Consider the following 24,728-nt stretch of genomic DNA (forward strand, 5'->3'; position numbering starts at 1 on the left):
TATTCCAGCTCCTCTTTGCCAACTTTACCCCTGGACATTAAAAGACAGTAAAATACGCTGCTGCTACCAGCCCCTGAGAAAGCGGAACATGAACTGTAACAAACTCTATGGCCATAGATGTAAGGCAATAAGTAGGAGCCAGAAATATCTCTGAGAGGAGGAGGGATGAATGCCAGAGAAGGTAATATAGGGAGCAGGGAATGCACAGTTATGTTGGGGAGAGTGAATGATGGTGGTGAAATGAAAAGCCTAGAGGATGAAGGTGAGAGAAAGAGTGAGTGGAGCACGTACAAACGTGTAAAACACATGCACACATATACATGCACGCACACAAAGACACACACACATGCACACAGACACGCCACACATGCACACAGATATGCCGCACATGCACACACACACACACATGCACACACAAAAACACACACACATGCACACACACACAAACACACATGCACACAAACACATGCACACACATACATGCAAACACACACATGCACATACAAACACACACACAAACACACATGCACACACACATGCGCGTGCACACACACACAGAGGCACGTGCCCACAGCATGAGAGAATGAGAGAGATTAAAAAGAGTGAACGTGACAGTGGGTAATTTGGGCAAAAAGGAGATAAAGGATGAGACAGAGAGAGACAGATGGCAAGGGAGAGGAAAAGAGATGGAGAGGTGGCAAAAGGGAGCAAAATGGAGGTGATGGTGTTGGTGGAGGGAGTAAATGGCATTAGTGGGGGGATTGTGGTGGTGGGGGGAGTAGACCAGTAGAGAGTGAACAACTATTGGGAAGAAGTTAACGCAGTTTATAAAAATGAGACGTGACTATTGCTGGAAAGAGAGGAAATGAAAGGAAACATGTTGCTGATCAGGCTTTGTATTAATCTGAAGTTGCAGGAAATATCATGGCATAACCAAACTTTTGGCTTAGAAGATAGTAATGTTTTTTAAATGAAATTTCAAGGCCTATATTCATTACCCTAAAGTGTTCCAAGAGTCATGGTGTGTGTATTTAATTGAAGAAAAATATTACAGAAATCTCATAAAAATTTATCAATATCTGGTACGTATCATGTATTGATCATGTAAGACCAGTGATCTTGTTTAGACTGTGACATACAGCGTTTGATGCAGCATTGTGAAAAATAAGATTTCAAATTAAGTTCCAAATACCTGCTTAAGGTGATCGTTCAGAGCAATTTGCATCCCGCTTTTCTTCCGTAGCATCTCACAAGTCATCAGAGAGTAAAATAGTGCTGTGCATGCAAGAGGCATGCAGAAATAAAAGGAAAACAGCCACCAGTCTTTTGCTATCTTGTAAAACTGAAGGAGGAAAAATAAAACGAAACAGTAATTAGACCGTCACGGATATTGAAAGTGTCACATTTCTGTCCTAACATAGATGAGATGGAAACAACTTGGATTTTCCTTGTTGAATTCTAAGTTTATCATCTGGAAATTTAACTGCTATTTTATAATGAGAAAGTAATATCTTCAATTAAAAGTAAAAGTGTTACTTCTTTAAATTCTTTCTGACATTGCATGAAATATTTATTTGTTTCTGACAATCCAGCTGGCAGCACACTGAATTCCTTCACTGAGAAGTAACAGAGTTGTTCTGCCTCCACATCCAATACTTTATTAGAGCTAGGATGCTTAATTTGTCTACAAAATTATGAAAGTTGAGCAAAAGCAATCTCAAGAAAATTTCCTACCAGCTGAATATCCTTGTACTACACCGAACATTACAGCAGAGTACAGGCCCTTCGATCTACGTCCAACAAACTAAACCTTCCCTTTCTCACATCCATAACTCGCTATTTTCCTGACATCTATTTGCCCTGTGGAGCAGTCTTTTAAATGTCCCTATTCTAACAGCCTCCATCTCCATCCCTGGCAATGCATTCCAGGCACCCACTACTCTCAGTGAGAAAAACTTACCCCTGACATCTCCCCTAAACTTTCCTCCCCTCATCGTTCCAGATACCTCTGGTGTCTGCTACTCACCCCCCGGGGGCATTAAAAAGGTGCTGCCTGTACACTTTATCAATGCTTTTCATAATCTTGAAAACCTCTAAGTCATCTCTCCAAAGGGAAACGTTCCAGCTCTGCTAACCAGACAGGTTCTCCAAATCCAGGCACCATCCTGGTAAATCACATGCACCCTCTCCACAGCTTACAGATCCTTCCTGTAATGAGGTGACCAGAACTGAACACCACATTTCAAGTGTCGTCTCACTGGAGCTTTCTAGAGCTGCAACATTACCTCACGACTCTTAAACTTAACCCCCTGACTAATGAAGGTCAGCATACCATTAACCTTCTTAACTGTCCTATCAAAGTGCGTGGCAGCTTTGAGAACTCTCTAGATTTGGACCCCAAGGTCCACACTGTTCTTTTTCTTTGGCTTGGCTTCGCGGACGAAGATTTATGGAGGGGGTAAAAGTCCACGTCAGCTGCAGGCTCGTTTGTGGCTGACAAGTCCGATGCGGGACAGGCAGACACGGTTGCAGCGGCTGCAGGGGAAAATTGGTTGGTTGGGGTTGGGTGTTGGGTTTTTCCTCCTTTGCCTTTTGTCAATGAGGTGGGCTCTGCGGTCTTCTTCAAAGGAGGTTGCTGCCCGCCAAACTGTGAGGCACCAAGATGCACGGTTTGAGGCGATATCAGCCCACTGGTGGTGGTCAATGTGGCAGGCACCAAGAGATTTCTTTAGGCAGTCCTTGTACCTTTTCTCTGGTGCACCTCTGTCACGGTGGCCAGTGGAGAGCTCGCCATATAACACGATCTTGGGAAGGCGATGGTCCTCCATTCTGGAGACGTGACCCATCCAGCGCAGCTGGATCTTCAGCAGCGTGGACTCGATGCTGTCGACCTCTGCCATCTCGAGTACTTCGACGTTAGGGATGAAAGCGCTCCAATGAATGTTGAGGATGGAGCGGAGACAACGCTGGTGGAAGCGTTCTAGGAGCCGTAGGTGATGCCGGTAGAGGACCCATGATTCGGAGCCGAACAGGAGTGTGGGTATGACAACGGCTCTCTATACGCTTATCTTTGTGAGGTTTATCAGTTGGTTGTTTTTCCAGACTCTTTTGTATAGTCTTCCAAAGGCGCTATTTGCCTTGGCGAGTCTGTTGTCTATCTCATTGTCGATCCTTGCATCTGATGAAATGGTTCACAATCCTGTCATTAACCATCTACTCTGCCTTTCGGCCAGAGTCAGAGGGTTGAGCACTGTTCAAGAACTCAAATGAATGATTACAGCAGGGCTGTCACAGACTTTATCAAATCAGCTGGGGATGACTGTGTCCCCACTAAATCATGTTTTCCCCAAGTAGAAGTCCTGGATGAAAAATGAAATTCAGAACCTGCTGAGAGCCAGATCACAGGCTTTCAAGTCCAGAGATGAAGAACACCACACAGGGAGCAGGTATGATCTAGGAAAAGCCATCTTCCGGGTGAAGTGGAGTTTCCAAAGAAAATGGAAACAATGAAGGATTCCTGACAGCTGTGGCAGGACCAAAATGAGATAACCTGCTGCAAAATCACATCTGGTGCAGTTGGAGACATTAAAGCCTCTCTTCAAGGTGAGCTCAATGCTTTCTGATCCATTACGACCACTGAAACTAGGAGGAACCGCTGTGCACCCCCATTTCCTTTGGGAATCCTCTACTGTCAGTATCCGAAGATGACACACTTCAGATTGTGAAACCGGGGAAAGCTTCTGGTCTGGATGGAGTACCGGCCGAGTACCTGTACTGACCACCTGGTCAATGTTTCCATGGATATCTTCAAATTCTCACTCTGGCAGGGTGTCGTTCAAACAGGCTTCAAAAAAGACCAAGAAGAGTGTGGTAACCTGCCTAAGCAACTACTGACTCAAATCAGCAATGACAAAGTATTTTGAGAGGCTGGTGTTGAATCATATCAGATCCTGTCTGAGCAGTGACATGGATCCATACAGCAGATGCCATCTCACTGGCTCTACACAATTCCTTGAGTCACCTTGAAGTGCCAATTGATGAAGTAGACAAAGACAATGTGGTCAAACAATAATCATGCCTTTTATTAGCAGAAACTCATGGTACAATAATGAAAGACAATAGGTGCAAACACAGTTATATCCAAGGGGAATGTCCTTAACAGTAAAGATAATGCACAGCCAATGTTCGTACAGCAAGGCTCGCCAGAAGGGAGATGGGCAGCTTAGCAGACATTCACCACAGTTTCTCACTCCCCCACCCTGGCAGAAGAAGGGTTAAAATCAAAAGGACAGCTGCTAGGAAAGACTGAAGCAAACGATACATGGATACCATGTTTGGCCTTGAGATACTCTAAAAACCAAAATATGCCAGTATCTAGCAAGCAATCGAAATATAATGAGATGTTTTATGAATACCTCAGCCTATCAGGTTGTTTATGAATTCTAGTGCTTCTCAAAACAGGTGGCTCCTTTGCAACCTTGGGAACTGGTATAGGTCCTGGGTCTGTAGTATGGGAAGGACTGACTTCTGGACCCACTCCAGAATTGCCAGCGCGAGGCAGTGAAGCCTCAGCATGGCCATCTGAAAGCTTACTAGGGGTCACAGGCTAAGGGGGTGAGACCAACCTCTCAGGCTCACTCTGAGTAGGGGTGCGAGGAAGGGGCAAACCAGGCAAGGCCAGATCTCTTAGGGGTACAGTGTCAGTACTCCCGTCTGGGAATTTAACACGAGTGTAGTTGGGGTTAGTATGCAGTAGCTGAACTGGTTGGACTAGGGGATCTGTTTTACGTGCCTGAGCATGGCTCTTCAGCAGCATGGTTTCAGGCTCAGATAAACAAGCTGGCCAGTCCATCACAGTTCCTGATTTCCTAGGAAAGGCAAACATACCTTCATGAGGTGTTTGATTTGTTGCAGTACCCAATAATGACCGAATAGAATGTTAGTGCCTCAGGCAGCACCTCCTGCCACCGGGTAACAGGATAACCATGTGTTTTTAAAGCAAGATTAACAGTCTTCCAGATTTTCGACCTGCCCATTGCCCTGCGGGTTGTAGCTCGTGGAATGGCTGATGGCAATCTCCTTCCGTAGCAGGGCTTGCCGCAGTTCAGCACTCATGAATGCTGAACCTCTATCTGTATGAATGTAATTGGGAAAACTAAAAATGCTGAAAATTCTGTCAAGTGACTTAATGACAGACGCTGACGAGATGTCAGGGCAGGGTATCGCAAAGGGAAACCTGGAATATTCATCAATTACAGTAAGGAAATATATATTTTTGTTGTTGGAAGGTAATGATCATTTAAAATCTAAGCTAATCCTCTCAAAAGGTTGGGTTGCCTTGATGAGAGTGGCCTCCGGAGTATTGCCGTTTGCATTCTGTGCAAACGGGACAGCTTTTCGTCAGTTTCCTGACTCCTTCCAGAGAGTAAGGAAGGTTGTTAGCCCTTATGTAGTGGAAGAATCTCGTGACTCCTGGGTGGCACAGTCTGCTATAGATCTCTTTTAGCCCCTCCTGCTGAGCACCAGCAGCAGATCGTGACAATGCGTCAGAGGGATCATTTAACCTGCCCGGTCTGTACTGGATCTCATAATTATAAGTTGAGAGTTCTATTCGCCACCGTGCCATCTTATCCTTCTTGATTTTACTTTTGTGTTTAGTACTGAACATGTAGGCTACAGATATTTGATCAGTGACTAGAGTAAATTTTCTGCTGGCTAGAAAGTGTCTCCAGTAATGAACAGCTTCAATAATAGTCTGGACTTCTTTTTCAATGGCAGGATCTTTAAGTTCAGGTCCACGTAACGTGCGGGAGAAGAATGCCACAGGTCTGCCCTTTTGATTAAGGGTTCCTGCCAAGGCACAATCTGAGACATCAGTTTCCTCTTGGAATGGGACATCCTCGTCAATGGATGAGAGTGCAGCTTTGGCAATATCAGCTTTAATTCTCTCGAAAGCCTTCAAGGCCATTGGAGAGAGGAAAAGATTTAGTGTCAAAGAGAGGCGTGCCTTCGTGGCGTAGTCCCGAACCTATTTGCAGTAGTAGGAAAAGAATCCCATACACCTTTTCAGGGCTTTTGCTGAGTCTGGGGTTGGTACCTTCTTAAGGGGGGCCATTCTTTCTGGGTCGGGCTGGATTTTGCCCTTGCGGACAATGTAGCCCTGTCGCGTTGAACACACATTTGCCCTCGTTATATGTAAGGTTGAGTTCTTTAGCTGTTGCTAAAAATTTCTTTAAGTTGTTGTCGTGCTCAGCCTGTGTTTTCCAACAGATAGGGAAACGTACCCTGTAACTCGTACATCCTAACAATCTTATCCATTTCCCTCTGAAACACAGACTCACCATTAGTGACCCCAAAAGGTACCCTTTTAAACTGGTATAAACCCCATCAGCCTCTAAAGCCGTATAGGGCTGTTCCCTTTTTTAAAATCGGGATTTGGTGATATGTTGCTTTGAGGTCGATAGTGGAGTACACTTTGTATTGTCCTATCTGATTAATCATTTCATTGATGTGTGGCAGGGGTTAGGCATCCAGGTTAGTGCAATGGTTAATTGTCTGGGTGTAGTCAATAGCCACTCGTCTCTTTGTGTGAGTTTTCACGACTACCACTTGGGCCCGCCACGGATTCTTACTAGGTTCAATTACTCCCTCTTTAAGCAGTCTCTGGGTCTCTGCTTTGATAAACTCACAATCCTCTTTGCTGTAAGAACAGCTCTTAGTGGGAATTGGCTGACACTCAGGGGATAAATCACTGAAAAGGGCAGGAGCTTTGATCTTTAATGCGGACAGACCGCAGTAACTACCATTTTCAGCATTTTTGGTTTTGGCCCACCACAATTTAACACTACACTGTTCATTTGAGATTGAATATCTAACCCCAGTACCACAGGGGTGCAGAGCTCCGGCATAATAAAGAGCCATACATCAGCAAGGCAAAGTCCCTCTAAATTTAAGTAACTTTACACTTGTCCCGTACAGTTTTTGTAAGTTCACTACAAGCCATCGATATCTTTTTTTTTTTGGATATCTCCGCAAATTTAAGGCTCTGGCAACTTTCTCATGGATATTGCTGTCAGTGCTCCCTGAGTCTATTAGACAATCAAGAGTCTCACCATTCACCTCCCCCTTCATAGTCGACCATTCCAGTCCGTAACATCCCCCAAGCTTTACAGTCAATTGAGTTATCACAGGGGATCTCACTTCTCCGTCACTTGAAGCCAATTCAGTCTGCTCCGTATTCCCCTTTTCATAGCTGTCTTCCATTCCTGCAGCTCCAGGATGCATTTTCTTGATTCTTCTCTTCTTCTTCTTCTTATCAGTGGGAGTACTTTTCACCTTATTCGCTTTAGCGAAGTGGACGAGTTTCCCACAATAGCTGCAGGTAGCAAATTGAACTGGGCACTTCTGTCTGGGGTGTCAGCTCTTATCACAGAAGTAGCATTTTTCAGGAGATTGCCTTTTTCTTTCCTTCAGGGATCCAGCACTCCTGGATGTTTCCTTTTCATTTTCTAGCATTTCACTGGACCGCATGGCACTTCTCAGTGTTTTGGATAGAGTGACTGCCTGGTCATAGGTTAAGGGCTCCGTCTCCAGCAGCCTCTGTCAGATGTAACTGGAGTCAATCCTGTTGAAAAAAGCATCCAGCTTCAAGGCATTGCGGTGTTGTTGCACATTGACTGCCCTGACATCACATTCGTTTGCCAGTGAGTCGAGGGCCAATGCATAGGCAGCATCACTTTCCCTGGGTTTCTGGCGTCTAGTCAGCAACTGGTGTTGAGCAAGCACCACATTCCGTGGCGCTGCATAGTAAGTGGTCAGACGTTCCCGGGCTATAGCCAGAGTGGTAGCTCCTTGCAGCACGACGAAAGGGACCTCACCAGCAGAGAGTTCAGGTGGCCCCACTGTATCGCCTCAACGACCACGTTGTTTCGAGCCATGTAGTAATTGAAACAAGCAATCCAGTGGTTGAAAATTTCTCTGGCCCTTGGGGCAGACTGATCAATTATCAGCCGCTCTGGCTTGAGTGCTGCATCCATCTCTGCTAATAAAATTGAAGTGCCAGTTGATGAAGTAGACAAAGATGATGTGGTCAAAAAATAATCATGGCTTTTATTAGCAGAAACTCAAGGTACAATAATGAAAGACAATAGATGCATATACAGTTATATCCAAGGGGAGTGTCCTTAACAGTAGAGATAATGCACAGCCAATGTTAGTACAGCAAGGCTCGCCAGAGGGGAGACAGGCAGTTTGGCAGACATTCACTACACACCTGGACAGCAAAGATGCATTCATCACGTCGTTCTTTACTGGGACTCACCATCCCACTGTGTAATTGTGTCATGGATTTCCTCACCTCCAGACCTCAATCAGTGAGGATGGGCAAGAACATCTCCTCCACAATCTCCATCAGCACCAGAGCACCACTGGGCTGCGTACTTAGCCCTCGGCTCTACTCGCTTTACACCTAGAACAATCTCGGTACGACACCACACCGTCTACAAATTTGCTAATGTACCATGGTAATGGGCTGCATGAAAAGAGGTGATGGGTCAACATACAGGAGGGAGATTCAAAACTTGGCTGAATGGTGCACCAACAGCCTTGCACTCAGGAAGAGAAAACCAGAGGTGTACGATCCAGTGACAATCAGATCAGACATTGAGAAGATGAGCAAATTTAAATTCCTGGGGATCACTAACTTGGTGGACCTATCCCAGACCCCAACATATTAATATCAGTGTGCAGAAAACACGTCAGTGCCTCTACATTCTCAGGAGTTTGTGGAGGTTCAGTATGCCTTTGTACTGTTTTTATTGGGAAATCAGCAGATATAAGACCTAAAATGGGGCTGTTGAAGTATTAATTAAAAATTTTTAAACCCGCCAGGAAATGCATAGCCATTACTTGGAAATCGGATTCCCAACTGAGTCTGACCTACTAGAAGGCAGAAATGTATAGTTATGTTCCCCTGGAGAAGGTTACTTACAACTTCAGAAATTGTTACATGTTTTTAAGAAAATGGAACCTGTATTTAAGATACACGGGGATTAAACTTTGAAAATTTCCCCCCCCCCCCCCCCCAGTCTCCAGTATCCCTAGTGATGTCTACGTCAAGACATTTTTTTTAAATTAAAAAATATGGAACGCTTCACGAATTTGCATGTCATCCTTGCGCAGGGGCCATGCTAATCTTCTCTGTATCGTTTCAATTTTAGTATACGTGCTGCCGAAGTGAGCACTATGTCAAAACATTTATCACTGAAGGGAGGATGTAAGCTGTGAATGAATCACGTAATGTTTCATCTGTATGTAATTAACACTGTTGGAAAACAGATGATTTTTCTTTGGGGTCTTTCTCTCTTTTCTCTTTTCTTTTTTTCTGTTTTCTTTGAACGATCGGCCTGGGGTGTAATTTTATATTAATAAACAATAGTGCAGAAGTTGATCATTGTGACCATGTGCTGATTCATCCTTCTTTGTACATCAACGTGTAGTTTGGTTTTGGTTTTTTATTGTACATAATCTGCAATGTTTCTGATTTTGTTTGTTTTGTAACTCCATGTTGATTGAAATTAAAAAAAAAATCTAATTGAGAAAGAAAAAGCACATCAGTGCCTCTATTTCCTCAGGAGTTTGCGGAGGTTCAATAGACCTTTGTAACCCTTGGAAAACTTCTGAAGATGTGTAGAGGAAAGTGTGCAGACTGCATCATGGTATGGGGGTACCAATACCTCTGAGTGGAAATCCCTGCAACAGGTAGCGGACACAACCCATCGCAGCCAAAACTCTACCCATCACTGAGAAAACCTACAGGGAACACTGCCATCAATCATCAAGGATCCACACCAGCCCTAGGACACACCCTGTTCTCACTGCTATCATCAGGAAAGAGGTCTAGGTGCTACAAGACTCACACTGCCAGGTTCAGGAACAATTGCTACCCCTCTAGCATCAAACTTCTAAACAACAGACTCAACCAGAAGCTCACTAAAGGTCTCTTTTTAAAAAAAAATTATATTTAGACATACAGCACAGTAACAGGCCATTTTGACCTACGAGTCCCTGCTGCCCAATTTACACGGTTACACCCCCTTAACCTACACCCCCGGTACGTTTTTGAAGTGTGGGAGGAAACTCCATACAGACAGCACGGGATTCGAACCCAGGTCTGATCCTGATCGCTGGTGCTTCAAAGGCATTGCACTAACCGCTTGACCGACTGTGGCACTCCATATGGCACATTAATTATTATTGAATATTTATAATTTTTTTCTGTATTTTGCACAGTTTGTTCCCATTTCTTACTTTGTTTAAATTTATCTCTTCTTTATTCTTGAGTATAGTTTGCACTTGTGATAACTATAAATTCCTCAATCTCTACAATATTGTGAAATGATTTACCTGCATAAACTTAGTTTTCTGCATGGGGTTAAGCAAACAGACACTATACTTTTTTCCTCGATAGTTCGATTCCATCAGATCAAAGGCGATGGATTCAGGAACTGCCAAAATAATTGACACGGCCCAGATGAGTATAATTTCAATAACCGTCCACATAGGAACTCTGATGCCTTGAATACGACTCCAAGATGCCACTGCTCGATACCTGAATGTTAAGCAACAAATAAAATATGAAGGATCTTTTGGCAGCAAGCATCAAACAAGAAAGATGTTGTAAATTACCTGTCTATACTGAGTGCACAGAGACTGAGAACGGTGATGCCAACGGATGCTTTCTGCATGAAAGGCAGCAGTTTGCATATTTCCACCCCAAAGGGCCAGTCTTCAGCATGGAGCTGCAAACAGAAAGTCCAAATGATCTTCTGAGAGATTGGGAAATTTAAGAAAGCAACACCAACACAGTTGTGTACTAAATGACTGTACAATGATCTGCACCAAGTGTTCTAACCCTTCCAACTGCCATTTCTTTCTCTTCCTGTTTCCTTTGAAATTCATGCGTCTTAGCTCAGGATGGTCTCAAGTGAATGAAACATTCTTCAACAGCACAATACTGGTACCTTCTGGCTGCCAATTGCCTATTTAGCAGTAGAGCCATTAATTGAAACAAGGATCTCAGATGACCTTCGGAACAGTCAGAGAGTTTGCATTCAGGATCAGAGCAATGTTTTTTTTCTGAACGTTTACTTCCCTGCATTCGCCAGTGCTGCTGGTACCCATGTTTGTAGCCACAAACCAAAGCACCAATGTGCCAGTTCAGTGGAAGTTGCCTGTGTACATGAGCTTACCCTTGACTTCCAATGAGTTTCAAATCATCTCTTCAGATTTTTATTTACTTTTACCACCAACAGCATTTCAAACCTTTATCGTTTCACCCTGGTATGGTTAGATCGAACTCACATTTCTATATAAACATGAGCATTTTACTAGTTCCATTTGTCCCAGCCAGAAAGTCTTATCACCAACCAGCAAACGCCTTTAAAATCTTTTTTATTTTAAATTCTGCTTTTATTTCTCAACCATACTCGAAGGTAAAACACAATTATAACAAATTGTTATAATTAATAGGATCCCGTTTGTTAATAGTACCAAGCTAACATCTTCAAGTGTATGCATATGCAATCTGAAGCCCACTTCCAAAATCAATTACTGATGTGGATATTATACAGAGAAATTTCATGAATGAATTTCATTTCCAAATTGGTAATTCTATTGTTAGAATTTTTTTTTTAACAGATCAGGTTGAGAGTATTCGATTCACTCTGCCCCTGCCTGCAAAGCCTTGCTCCAGGAACACCATGTCACTGGATTTAACACAGTATTTGAATGCACATAATTTTGTTTCAGTAATATCCTTACTAGATTTCAAGAATCAAGATTTGTTGACTGATGGTCTCTCAATACATCTTTACTACTAATCTTTCAAACGTTGCTGGGCTTTGTAATAGATTTAGACACAGGTCAGTCATCACATTTATTTATCATTTATACCATGTTCGCATGGTAAAGATGAGATAGCGTTTCTCCAGGACCAAGGAGCATATTTACATAAATATGTTAGAAGTTAAACACATTAAAATGTTAAGATGTATACATTAAAATCCATGGTACCTTATCAACATATGTTCTGGGAATTCAGGAGCTTGACGGCTTGGGGGAAAAACTGTTGCCCAGTCTGGATGGAAGCGCCCCGAGTGCTATTGTACCTCTTATCAGATGGCAGAAGGGAGAACAGTTTACATGAGGGGTGTGTGGATTCCTTTACAATGTTTATTGCCTTTAGCCTGCATCGAGTGTTGTCGATGTCCTTCATGGTAGGAAGAGAGCCCCCAACGATCTTTTCCCCTGACTTCACTATTCTCTGCAGGGCCTTCAGGTCCAATGAGGTACAGCTTCCAAACCAGGTGGTGATGCAGATGTACAGGATGCTATCAATACATCCACTGTAGAATGTAGTGAGGATGGAAGGTGGGAGATAGAATTTCCTCAGCCTTTGCGGGAAGTAAAGGCACTGCTGGGCTTTGGAGCTGGTGGTAAGGGACCAGGTACACTCCAAGGAACTTGATACTCTTGATGACTTCAATGGTGGAGGCATCAATAGTCAGTGGAGCGTGGTTCCCCCCGGGCCCTCCTGAAGTCGACAACCATCTCTTGTTTCATTAACGTTCAGACACAGGTTGTTGGCTCTGCTCCAGGATGTTAGCGACTGCACCTCATCTCTGTACGCTGACTCTTCATTCTTCATATTATTTCATGCACATTTCATACTGTTAACAGTTAATGGGTCCTACTAATTATAACAATTTTGTAAATGATGATTCACTTTTGTGTATGGCTGGGAACAAAATACAGATTTGAAAAAAAAAATGGTTTAAAAAGACCTTTGCTTGTTACTTATCAGATATTCTGGTTGTAATGACATACCTCAAGAATGTGCCACCTGTGGCTTAGAACAGAGGTTCCCAACCTTTTTCTTCCCACTCACATCCACTTTAAGTAATCCCTATTCCATTGGTCCTTTGTGATTAATAAGGGATTGCTTAAGGTGGGAAGGTTGAGAATCACTGCACTAGACCCAATTATTAGTAAAAGATTTAGCTTGAGAAAAATGGTCATTGGCCCATTTCCTTTGGAGTTGTGAAACTGTGCACATGAGGGTCAATGAGGGACGATTAAAACAGTGGTTTTCAAACTTTTTCTTTCCACCCACATCCCACCTTAAGCGATTCCTTACTAATCACAGAGCACCGATGGCACAGGGAATACTTAAAGTGGGATGTGAGTGGAAAGAAAAAGGTTGAGAACCACTGGCTTAGAGCATAGCTAAAGATCTGATCGCGAGGCAAGGAAAACTATGATCAAAATAAATTTAGCATTCCTACAGTCAGCTTGGAGAGCGCTGCTCACAAACGTTTGATACTGGTGCTGTCATTACCAAGAGTTGAGGGAGGCCAGGCTTAGCTACACTAGTGAACAAGGGCCTGACTAGAATGATTTTGTCATAACTTCTTTCCCCGGATATCATACTTTATTTCCCAGAAGGAAGATTAAATAACCAATTCATCACTGTTAGAAAGAGATCGCAGCAACATTAATAATGCATGAGAAATTTATGACAAAATGGCATGGACAAATTCTTGCACGTTAAAGAATACAATTTGTACAAACCTGAGCTTGCTTACTCTTGTTTACCCTTAATTGTCATGAAATGAGTGACATTTCACTTTAATATAAATGCAAAAAAAAAAATGAACTCAATAAAGCAGAATAAAAGGAAACTTCAAAGTCATTTAAACCATTCGGTAGGAGAAGGTTTTTAAGATGTAATCAGGATTTGCAGTGTATACAAATGATGTATGGTTCAAAGCAATATCTTATTTATTAGGGCCAAAATTTTCACCATAAATACAAGAAAGTAATCAAGCTTTCATATTCACTTAATTGACTTCTTCAGTTAATTCCCTCTTATTTATTGATTCTCTTTTTCTTCAACCCACTAACTCATCCATCAGTGTTTGTTTTTAGTACAAATCCTTATGATATCACAAGCATGGATTAAATTACCTATAGGTTAGTTTTCGAGAAGACAGGAATTTATTTTTATATTGCAAATTAGGATATCCACATATCAATCTCCTTTGAAGTTCAGTCATTGCTGTGAAATTTAGATTACATTCAACAAGGTGTATTAGGGAGGATCATTTAGTTAGTCTACTTTTCATGTCAAATGATTTCTATCTGAGCAGACAAGTTAGACTGAACTTTCCACAGGACCCCGATTTGAACAGGCAAATGGCTGACCCGCTTATTCCGGTGACATCAACACTTGCATGCACAGGCAGCCAGCACCCGAACATCCGGCAGTCCTTCCAGTGAGTGCATGATGCGTCATTGCTGGGGGCGGGATCCCCTTTAAATCACCGGATTGGCGATTTATTGGGTCGCTCCCCCTGCAATAAGGTGCTTCCAGCACCTTTGCCCCAGTAATCACACCTAAGTCCCAGGAGAGCGACCCAGGAGCTGCAGTTTAAAAGGGGCTATTGAAGCTAATATCAAATACTACTGCCTGCAATGGAAGTGACACCCATTGATGTGAAACTAAAGTACTATTGGAGGCCTCAGCACCAGATATCCTCCAAGGTCTTGTTTATCAGTCGATATTAAATGGTTAAAAGTATGTTACCGATCTGTTCTAACTAAATTGCTACTTAGTAGAAGTGGTACATCTCATAAAGTTAAACCTCTCTCAATATTTTTGGCCAAGGTGCTCTGTTCCAAGTACAGTCCTGGGCTGTTCACATCCTTGCTCTTTGTCACTGAGTAAGTCTTCCCTATTTTTTGCTTATTTACCATACATTTTAGAATGATCTCGTTTGCTTTGCAGACGGCCCCGTCAGAATTCACATATGGGGCATACAAAAATCAGGTATCTCCCCAAATGGGGAGTTAATTAGATAATGTATGGATGAAAAGATTCCAGGTGTGCATAATCTTTGGCAGAGAACAGCTGGTAGCAGATCCAGCATGCCACGATGAAGTGCAAATTATCATGGATGCCTCAGAAAACATTGTAAAATATTACAGTCGTGATTCAGAAAAAGTGTTGCAGATGTTGGAATTCTGGAAAAGAAATATAAAACGCTGAAAGTACTGTGTGGGTCAGGAAACATCTGTGGAGGGGAAAGGTTTTTAGTGACTCAGGTTGATGGTCTTTCATCAGAATATTGCTGAATTCTGATCAAAGGTCATCAAGTTAAAATCTAAATCCTGTTACCCTTTCATCATCCTGCCTGAGTTGCTGAACATTTCCACTTGGTTTCTTTTTTAAAAAAAAACTTCCTAATTTCTGACTATTTCGTGAAAGATGCAACTCTTTCTTCTTAGATTTTAATAGCCAGTAATCAAATTGTTTTTTTGCTTAACTGAATTTCCAAAAGTTGCAAGATTTTTTTTCATAAACCTACATTTCCTTGCAAATGAACTGCCTTTTTAATGCAGTGACTATGTTCTGAACACAGCTGTAAACTATGCTGCCAAAACCAGCTGTTGCAATGCAGACATAACTGTACAAATCGGGAAGAATCCATGACTGTCACTGATGACAACAACTGGATTAATCGAAACCAAAGAATGTGAAGCTTGATGTGCAGCTGGGAGAGGGCTGGCAACTTGTCGAGACAGCCCCATTTTCCAGAAAGTAAAGATTAATCACCTGGATGCAGCTTAGAGAAACCAAGGAGAAACATTAAAGAGGCATAATTCATTTAAATCATTATTTACAGGATGAGAACATTTCTGACAATGCTCACTCATACTGTACACCCTAATTTCATTGAACCAAGGAACAGTTAAGATTTATTTACATTTATGGGTAAGGTAAAGATAGCAGATTTCAATCCCTGAAGAAGTTTATTTTTTTTTAATACAATTCAATATTTTGTTTTAGTTACCTTAAATTTGGCATGTGATGTTCTTATTAAATTTAAATTGAATTAAAATTCCCCAGCTATGCTCAGGAAATTGGAAGTCATGTCTCTGCATTAAGATGCTGGATATTAGTCCAGTAGCTTCATCACATTCCTAATGACCCCCTTGCTAATTTGTTGCCAAAGTTACTAATTCACTTCACATTTCCTTTGAATATTTCCATCAGCAGACTCTGGATGGAAAGGTGGCACTCAAGAGCTGGAGGTCATGTGAAGGCCTTGCAATGCATTCAGAACTGGGAACAATAAACGATAGATCTTAGCAGCAACGAGTCTCTGAGAGGGTTATAATTTATATTAAAAAATTAAATTTAGTCCTACAGTGCGGTACCAGGCCATTTCGGCCCATGAGTTGGTGTCATCCAATTTTCACCCAATTAGCCTACACCTCTGGTACGTTTCGATAGGTGGGAGGAAACTGGAGCCTTGGGGGAGGGCGGGAACCCACGCAGACATGGGGAGAATGTACAACGCGGGATTTGAACCCTGGTCCCAATCACTGGTACTGTAACAGCATTGCACTAAACGCAAGGCCCACCATGCTGCCCAGGCACTGATTGATATCCAATTACTCTGACTCGCAAATTCTGTACTAAAGTGGATGTGAAATATTGTTAAATTTCAGGCCATTCTTACAGATGTAACACCAAGGAACCCAACAACTAGTCCACTCCACCATCTGGCTTAATCCAGCTCTCATTGGGCAACTATTGACTCAGAAAATTTAGCAACGACTTGTAGCACTGATACCCTGTTACAGACATTGGTCAAGGGTACAGGTGCTAGGCTGGCCATTTCAAGCTTACCAAAATGGAGGTCATGCAGGGTCAGTGTCAGAAACTGTTTCCGGTGGGGGGTGGGCGGCGACACTCTCACGTCTTCCCCTAATCGCACATGCACATGAGAAGAAATGCGGCCATGCACGTCGCATTTAACAGGTAAGGACACTTTCCACCACTTAATCTGTCTATTTGGGGGTGTCAGGCCTACACCCTGTTGGGCCTACACCTCCAAATGGAGGACAAATTAACGTCTAGCTCAAGGTGGCACTGGACAGAAGACAGAGGGCTCAGAGGCTGGACTGTCCGGCCTAAAACCAAATGCCTAGCCACCCTAATAGGTGCATCTTCATGGCCTTTCGGGTGTTACACAGAGATGACAAAGGGTTGAAAATGTATCTCATGTGCTCAATGTTCCATATAAGTGTTGGTGGATGGATAAAGAAGAATTAGGATATCAAAGTGATCACCATCAAGACAGGAAGCTTATTAGCAGAGGGTAAATTATTTGATTAAATAATATATGTAGTTACCTGTGTAAAAATTAAACATTTAAAAGCACAATTAATGCAAAGCTTTTTCCTAAAACTATGACCACGATGTGGACCAGATGAACCATTTGGCCAAACCTTTTATTTTCCTGGGTAATCAACCCGACAAGAAAGAAAGGATCTAGCATGTCCAGACGGACGTTTACATAGTGCACATAAAAGCTAAGTTAGCATTACTGCTCTTCTACTCAGTGTTATTGGTTCGTAAACAGCCACCATCATCCCGGTACCAAAGAGGGAATTAGTAACAGGCTTCAATGACCTCTGCTCGTGGCACTGATCTCCACCATTATGAAATTCTTTGAGTATATGGTGATGGAACACATCAAAGCACATTTCCCAGAGGTGCTGGATTCATTGCAGTTCGCTTCTAGAGGGAACTGTTCCATTTATGATACTATAGCCTTGTCCCTCCAATTTGTTCTGACCCATATTGAGAACAATGTCTCATAAGCCAGCCTACCTTTCATTGGGTTCAGCTCAGCTTAATATGATCATTTCTCAGAGGCTGGTGGAGAAGCTGACCTGGCTGGAACTCAACACCCCTCTCTGTAACTGGATTCTCGACTTCCTAACGGAAAGACCATAGTTTGTCTGGATTGGTAGCAGAACATCGAGCACCGTCATGCTGAGCACAGGAGCACCTCAGGGCTGTTTGCTCAGCCCAGTCCTGTTCATGTTACTGACCCACCACTCCATCACCAGATCCACCTCCAACAGTGTCATCAAGTTTTCAGATGGCACAACAGTCGTTGGCCTCATCACCTACAACAATGAGTCACTCTACAGAGAAGAGGTGGAAAATCTCATGAAATGGTGTGAGAAGATGAAAGAAATGATTGAGGACTTCAGAAGGACCAGGAGTGACCATCCTCCACTGAACATCAATAACATGCTGATGGTGAGAATGAAGAGTACTAAGTTCCTCGGAGTTCACTTAACTAGTAACCTATCGTGGACACAAAACATCTCCTCACGTCAGGAAGGGGCAATAGCGGGGGGTGTGGCAAGATGGCGCAAGGAATAGACGTGCCTTCCAGTCCTCTCTTGACTCTTTGTTATTGTTTTGTCTATAAGTGCCCGTTAAAACTTTCTAAAAAATTTATAAATAGTTAGAGGTGTTGAACTAGCTTCTAATGGTACAATTGTTGAAAAAAAGTAGAAGAAAACGGCAACAGATCGCTAAGAAATTACATTTTCCGAAGTTATCTGAGCCTACCTGCTTACAAGAAGCCAGGACTCAGCGTGGAATGGATCCAAGAGGAGAAGTGCAGGATTCGGCAAAGGAGCTCTGCTTTGTACCGGTAGGGCTCTTAAAAAATGGCGCCCGGCAGCCTTTGGAACAAAGGGCTAGCCAGGTGCGTGTATTTCAATCAACGCCCGCTATGAGCGCTGTCACTGAACTTTTGACACTTGAAACAGCTGGGACGCCGCCAGCTGAAGACCCGACTTTAAAGAGATGTCCACCGATTGATGTAGCGGTGGCGCTGCGAAATGCACCACCAGTTATGAAGACTTCAACAGACCTTGATGTAATGAAGGTTTTTGATGTAATATGGGTTAAGGATAACCCTGAATACCAGTCTTCTGATACTGCTGAGGAGGTTGTGGCAGGGGTTTCTACACGGAGTCATACTGCAAGAAAAGCAGTTAAACTAAAGGAAGGAAAAGAAGATCCTTTGGTTATTCAGAAACAGCAGGATCCTATTTTGTCTGAATCTATCCCAGTTGATACGCTTATCAAGAATCTTGAATTTAAGTTATCTTCTTCAATCAAAGAGATAAGTAAATTTTTGGTTCAAGTTAATACTAAGCTTAATATCTTGGTGGATGTTAATACTCAACAGATGGTTGATTATGGAGCTTTTAAGCTTGAAATGAATGAAAGACTTGATGTTTGTGACCAAGGTATAGTTGAGGTACAAGATCAAATACAAGTAAATAAAACAATTGAAACTTTACAAATCCAGAATAAAAAATGAGCGAAAAAGGTTGACTATTTGGAGAATCAGTCTAGACGGAATAACGTAAAAATTGTTGGTTTGCCAGAAGTTATAGAAGGACCAGATCCAAGAAAATTTTTTACCGAATGGATTCCACAAGTGTTAGGACAAGATAAGTTCCCGGAGGGCTTAATATTGGAACATGCTCATAGAGCTTTGAGAAGAAAGCCTTTTTCAGGAAAGAATCCAAGACCTTTCTGGTTCGTTGTTTAAACTATTATGATAGAGAGACAATTTTACGTGTGGCTATTAGAAATGCGCAACAAAGTAGATCTCCTTTGATGGTCCAGAACAATCGTGTTTTTTTTATCTGGATTTGAGTCAAGAAGTTATGTCTCAATGACGTGAATTTAATCTTGTGAAAGAAGTGTTATGGAAAAAAGGATATAAAGCAACATTTAGATACCATGCAGTATTGAAGATTTTCCAGGATGGATGTCAGCCAAAATTTTTTGATAATCCTAAAGAAGCTATGGACTTTGCTCAACTGTTACCAATCACACAATTCCAGGAATGACATAGTCCTCCACGGTCTCCAAAGAGAGTAGAGACACAAGATAGGAATCGAATTTCAAGAAGAAATGGGAGCAATGGTGGTCGGAGTGACAAAGCTGATTTAAAAAAAAAGATTTTTTTTTCTCGAGAAGATTTAAATAATGATGATAGTTTAATGTGAAATGGGAGTTAGGAGAGGGAACTGAGTGGGCATTATTTTCCAGAAGTCGTCAGCTACGTGTGAGTTATCTCACACCCAATATTTTGTGGGAGTTACCGCATTGTGCGGTTTAGACAGGAGGAGGTAGCAACCTCTTACCTGTTTTTTTTAAATTAATTTTTGGATTAAGGAGTGAAGTTTCTTTTTATTATTATTTTTTTTTTAAATAATTTTCTTTTTTTTGTTGTAGTTTTAAGAGGGGATAAGGGAAGGTGTTCTTTTTTTTTCTTCTTTTCTTGGTGTTTTTTTTTCCTTTTTTTTCTTTTTTTTTCTTGTTGTGGTGTTGTAAGAAAGATCTAAACTAAAGTTTGTTTTTTTTTAATGTCCAGGGTTTAAATAATCTTATTAAGTGTAAGAAAATACTTGTTTACTTAAAAAAATTAAAAGTTGATGTGGCTTTTTTTCCCCAGGAAACTTAATTAACAGATAAGGAACATGTGAAACTTAAACGTGAATGGATTGGATAAGTTTTTTTTTTCATTTAATTCAAAGGCAAAAGGAGTGGCAATTTTGATGTACAAGAATCTACTATTTCAGTTACAGAATGAAGAGAAAGATGGTGGAAGATTATTAAAACTGAATTGTACAATCTTTAACGAGGCTTGGACTTTGCTTGATGTTTATGCTCCAAATGTTGAGGATATAGCTTTTGTTGTGGATATGTCTTTATTATTTGGACAAGTAAATTCTAATGTGATGATTGGGGGAGATTTAAATGTGGTATTGGAGCCTCTATTGGACAAGTATTCAAGAGTAATTAAGCCATTATATAATAATCAACTTGCTTTTTTTTACACATACTGTTTGGATTTGTGATTGATTGCAACAGTTTTGGAAAGGTATTCAATCTATTTTTAATAGTTTATATAATATCTATGTTGTATTAGATCCTGATATATTTTTATTAGGGAAAATGCAATCATTAATTGATTTAGGTTTAATTGATTATTAGATTTCTTGTATTTATTTAGCCTTAGTGGTGGCCAAGAAATGTATAGTGCTTATTTGGAAAGATAGAAATATACTAATCTTAGATAGGTGGTATTTGAAGATGAAGTCTTGTTTAATTATGGAAAAGATATTCTTTTCAATTTAAGATAGGATGTCTTTTAGCTGAAGTGGACTCCATTTGTTACGAGCTCTCCACTGGCCACCGTGACAGAGGTGCACCAAAGAAAAGGTACAAGGACTGCCTAAAGAAATCTCTTGGTGCCTGCCACATTGACCACCGCCAGTGGGCTGATAACGCCTCAAACCGTGCATCTTGGCGCCTCACAGTTTGGCGGGCAGCAGCCTCCTTTGAAGAAGACCGCAGAGCCCACCTCACTGACAAAAGGCAAAGGAGGAAAAACCCAACACCCAACCCCAACCAACCAATTTTCCCTTGCAACCGCTGCAATCGTGTCTGCCTGTCCCGCATCGGACTGGTCAGCCACAAACGAGCCTGCAGCTGACGTGGACTTTTTACCCCCTCCATAAATCTTCGTCCGCGAGGCCAAGCCAAAGAAAAAAAAAGAAACTCCATTTGTTAAGTATATGTAATTAAGTTTGACTTAAATATGTTTTATGTGTGATATTTTAGATTTGATAACTTTTTTATTAGTATTTTTACTTATTATTTTTCTTTTTGTTTGTGAGTTTTTTTATATATATAATATTATTAACTTCATTAATTCTTCACTCTTTATTTTGGGGGAGGGGTGTTTTTTTTAATATATAATTTTTTTTTAGTGGCCGTATATATGGGGGGGGGGGGGGTTAGACTAATCTAAGTTAGGTTATTAATGTTGTGTTGTAATAATTACTTTATTTTTCATTTTTCTTTAAATGTAATTTTTTCTGTTTTATTCATGTGATAAAATCTTTAAATAAAGTTTAAAAAAAAAAGGAAGGGGCAATAGCGACTGCACTTCCTGAGAAGACTGAAGCAGGCAAGGCTACCGGCCACCAATATGTCAACCTACTATAGGAGGTCTAATGAGAGCGTCACAGTGTGTTATTGTCACTGTAGAGAATTGGATTGGAGATCGTGTTACTCAAAATTAGTATTTGTTACTGTCTATAAAACAATCATTCTTGGAAATGTAATAATATTCTAACCATTAAAAACAGTGGAAATTACCATGTAGCTCCTCATTTGTCTAATTTCTCCATTCATTAATCAATTTTCATTTGTACAAATTATCTAATATTTTAAATATCCCTTGGCATTAAATCTCTCTATAATCAATTAGAAGTATTTTGCCAAAGTTTAACCTAGAGCAGTGGTGGGCAAACTTGCTTTACGTAGGAGTCACTTCACATATTTGAGAGCAGCAAGACATGAAAATATTTTACAGACACATTTTTACTCTTACATGCACATTTCTTTACAAATATTTTATAAAAATATGAAGAAATATTTTTTTTAGAAATACAGCACAGTAACAGGCTACTTTGGCCCACAAGTTCTTGCTGGCCAAGTTACATCCCATTAACCTACAATCCCTGTAAATTTCGAACAGTGGGAGAAAACTAGAGCCCCCAGAGAAAATTTGTGCAGACGGTGGGAGAACATATAAACTCCTTACAAACAGTGTGGGATTCGAACCCAAGTCCCGATCGCTGGTGCTGTAAAGGCATTGCACTAATTACTTCATCACTCCACTTATTACGTATATGTATGTAATAATATTTGTTCATATAAAAATTTTTTTTACCTGCTAATTTGTATTACTATGAATAAACAAAAAAGTACACCTACCGTCTATACCAGGGGTGGGTAACTGTTGGCCTGCAGGCCAGATCCAGACCAAATTTATCTGGTCTGCAACTGAATGCAAAAATCTTTCCCTGCACCGCCACCCATGAGTGTGTACATACGGCGCAGCCAAGCAAAGGGGCTCCTACTATTTGGCAGGAAGCCGAGCAGTAGAAGGGACGGCTGCCATGGATTAGGCGGATGGCAAGGCAGGCTGTCCAAGCCCAGCTTGGCAGCGCTGGATAAAATCGCCTTGTTAAAACCACATACACCATGCAAAGGACTTTGCACTTGATTCAGCACACATGGGCGCATTTCAAGATGGGTTAGGGAAGTGGAAAAAGCCGAGTTTATAAGAGGCGAGGAAGGGAGGGAGGGAGGTGGGGGGGGAGCATTGAAAAGAAACTAACCTGGTACACCCTGGCTTAATCCTTACCTCAAAGGGGATCGAATGCTGAGGTAAAGCAAGTTTTAAAATGTATTTTATGCAGAAGAAACACAGCAGTATTTGGTTTACCTTCTAATGCTGCGGAGGGTCTGTGATGCGCTGTTGGTCAGAAGCAAACACATAAAACCAAAAGACTGTACAACAGGCTTTATTCAACATAAACTTCCACAGAGGCAGCTGTGAGGAGAGCTGCTGTAAACTCTGAGAATTACTTTGAAGGGCCCGTTCAGGCTTATATCCTGGAGTGTGATTGACACTTGACTGGGTGGGGCTTCGTCTATTCAGGTCAGCTGATTAACGCTGGCCAGATGTTGTCTTGTCCCCATGCTCTTCTGCAGGTACAGAGGTTGCCTCCTGCATTAGGCCAGAAGTGTATCACCTACCACAGGGTCGGTGGTGTATCTTCATCTTGAATTTAAAATGGCATCCCTGGTTATGTTGTTAGCCAAATGACCCCGGGAAAGAAATACTGAAATTATTATTCTTTTAATTACTGGTAGCATCAGTGCAGCCAATGACACACCATCCTGCTCAGACATGGTAAAAGGTTGCCCACCTCTGGTCTATAGTTGAATTTTGTGGACAAATGTTTCGGGTAAAATTTAGATTATATGTATACTACTTTTACTTTTACCACACTAAGTACCTGCGTCGAACAAGGATGGGCAGGCGGGCGACTAGGACTGGGTAATAAATCTGATTTCAAGGTGTTGGGAGCTTGGATGGGTGGGCTGCCAGATCCTAGGCGAGTTTCTGTGGTTGGGGTGTCAGGAGCTCAGATGAGAAAGTGGCTAAGGTGTCGGGAGCTTGGATGGTCAAGAATCCGGGGCTTCGATGAGAGTCCCCGTTCAGGTGGCAGGTGGCCTCGGCTAAGGCAAAAGTCCATGGTCAAGGCTTCAAGAGCTATGGAGGACATCCGGCCAGGGCCTACATGAGAGATGGTGTTGCAACATTGGGAGCTCTGGTAGGCGAGTGGACTTGGCCTAGGTGAAAGTCCACAGTCAGGGTGCCTGGAGCTCTGGAGAGTGGGCGGCCTTGGTCAAAAATGGGTGGGTTAAAATTTACAGGTGCACATATAGTATACATACCAAATCTTTTCAATTGCCAGCCATGCTCAATAGTGAACACTGGCTTATATAATTCCTGTCTCAGCCAACATATTTCTGTGAGCCACATATTACATGTCAAAGAGCCGCATATGGCTCACGGGCTGCAGTTTGGCCTCCCCTGACCTAGGTCATAGAAAATGATCTTAGCCCGAATGATGAAAGACTTAGTTAAATAGGCAGATTTTAAAGAGGATCGTAAAAAACAAAGAAAGAAAAAAAATCAGCCAGCACCTTCACCTGGGCATCTGTTGGTAAGGAGATAAAGATTAAATTTTTAGACGTACAGCACGGTAACAGGCCAACTCGGCTCTACAAGTCTGTGCTGCCCAATATACACCCCATTAAACTACAGTTTGGTACATTTCAAAAAGTGGGAGGAAACCAGAGCCCCCCGGGGAAAACCCATGCAGACATGGGGAGAACATACAAACTCCTT

At 41.8% G+C, this 24,728-nt stretch overlaps 1 protein-coding gene and 1 non-coding gene across 2 annotated transcripts in view; both read right to left on the reverse strand.

The window, feature by feature from the left end:
• LOC138739000 (endothelin receptor type B-like) overlaps nucleotides 1–24,728 on the reverse strand; it is a 50,238-nt gene that overhangs the window by 19,609 nt on the left and 5,901 nt on the right. Inside the window, exons 2-4 of the mRNA XM_069890317.1 lie at nucleotides 10,687–10,799; nucleotides 10,405–10,609; nucleotides 1,193–1,342 (exon numbers count right to left, since the gene is read on the reverse strand). Coding sequence (XP_069746418.1) covers nucleotides 1,193–1,342; nucleotides 10,405–10,609; nucleotides 10,687–10,799 — 468 coding nt within the window. The remainder of the gene's footprint in view (nucleotides 1–1,192; nucleotides 1,343–10,404; nucleotides 10,610–10,686; nucleotides 10,800–24,728) is intronic.
• Nucleotides 9,136–9,242, reverse strand: LOC138740192 (U6 spliceosomal RNA). The gene has a single exon (XR_011342731.1). It is a non-coding gene; the product is annotated as a U6 spliceosomal RNA (small nuclear RNA).

This window comes from Narcine bancroftii, chromosome 7 (genome assembly GCF_036971445.1).
Source record: "Narcine bancroftii isolate sNarBan1 chromosome 7, sNarBan1.hap1, whole genome shotgun sequence".
Classification (NCBI taxonomy): Eukaryota; Metazoa; Chordata; class Chondrichthyes; order Torpediniformes; family Narcinidae; genus Narcine; species Narcine bancroftii.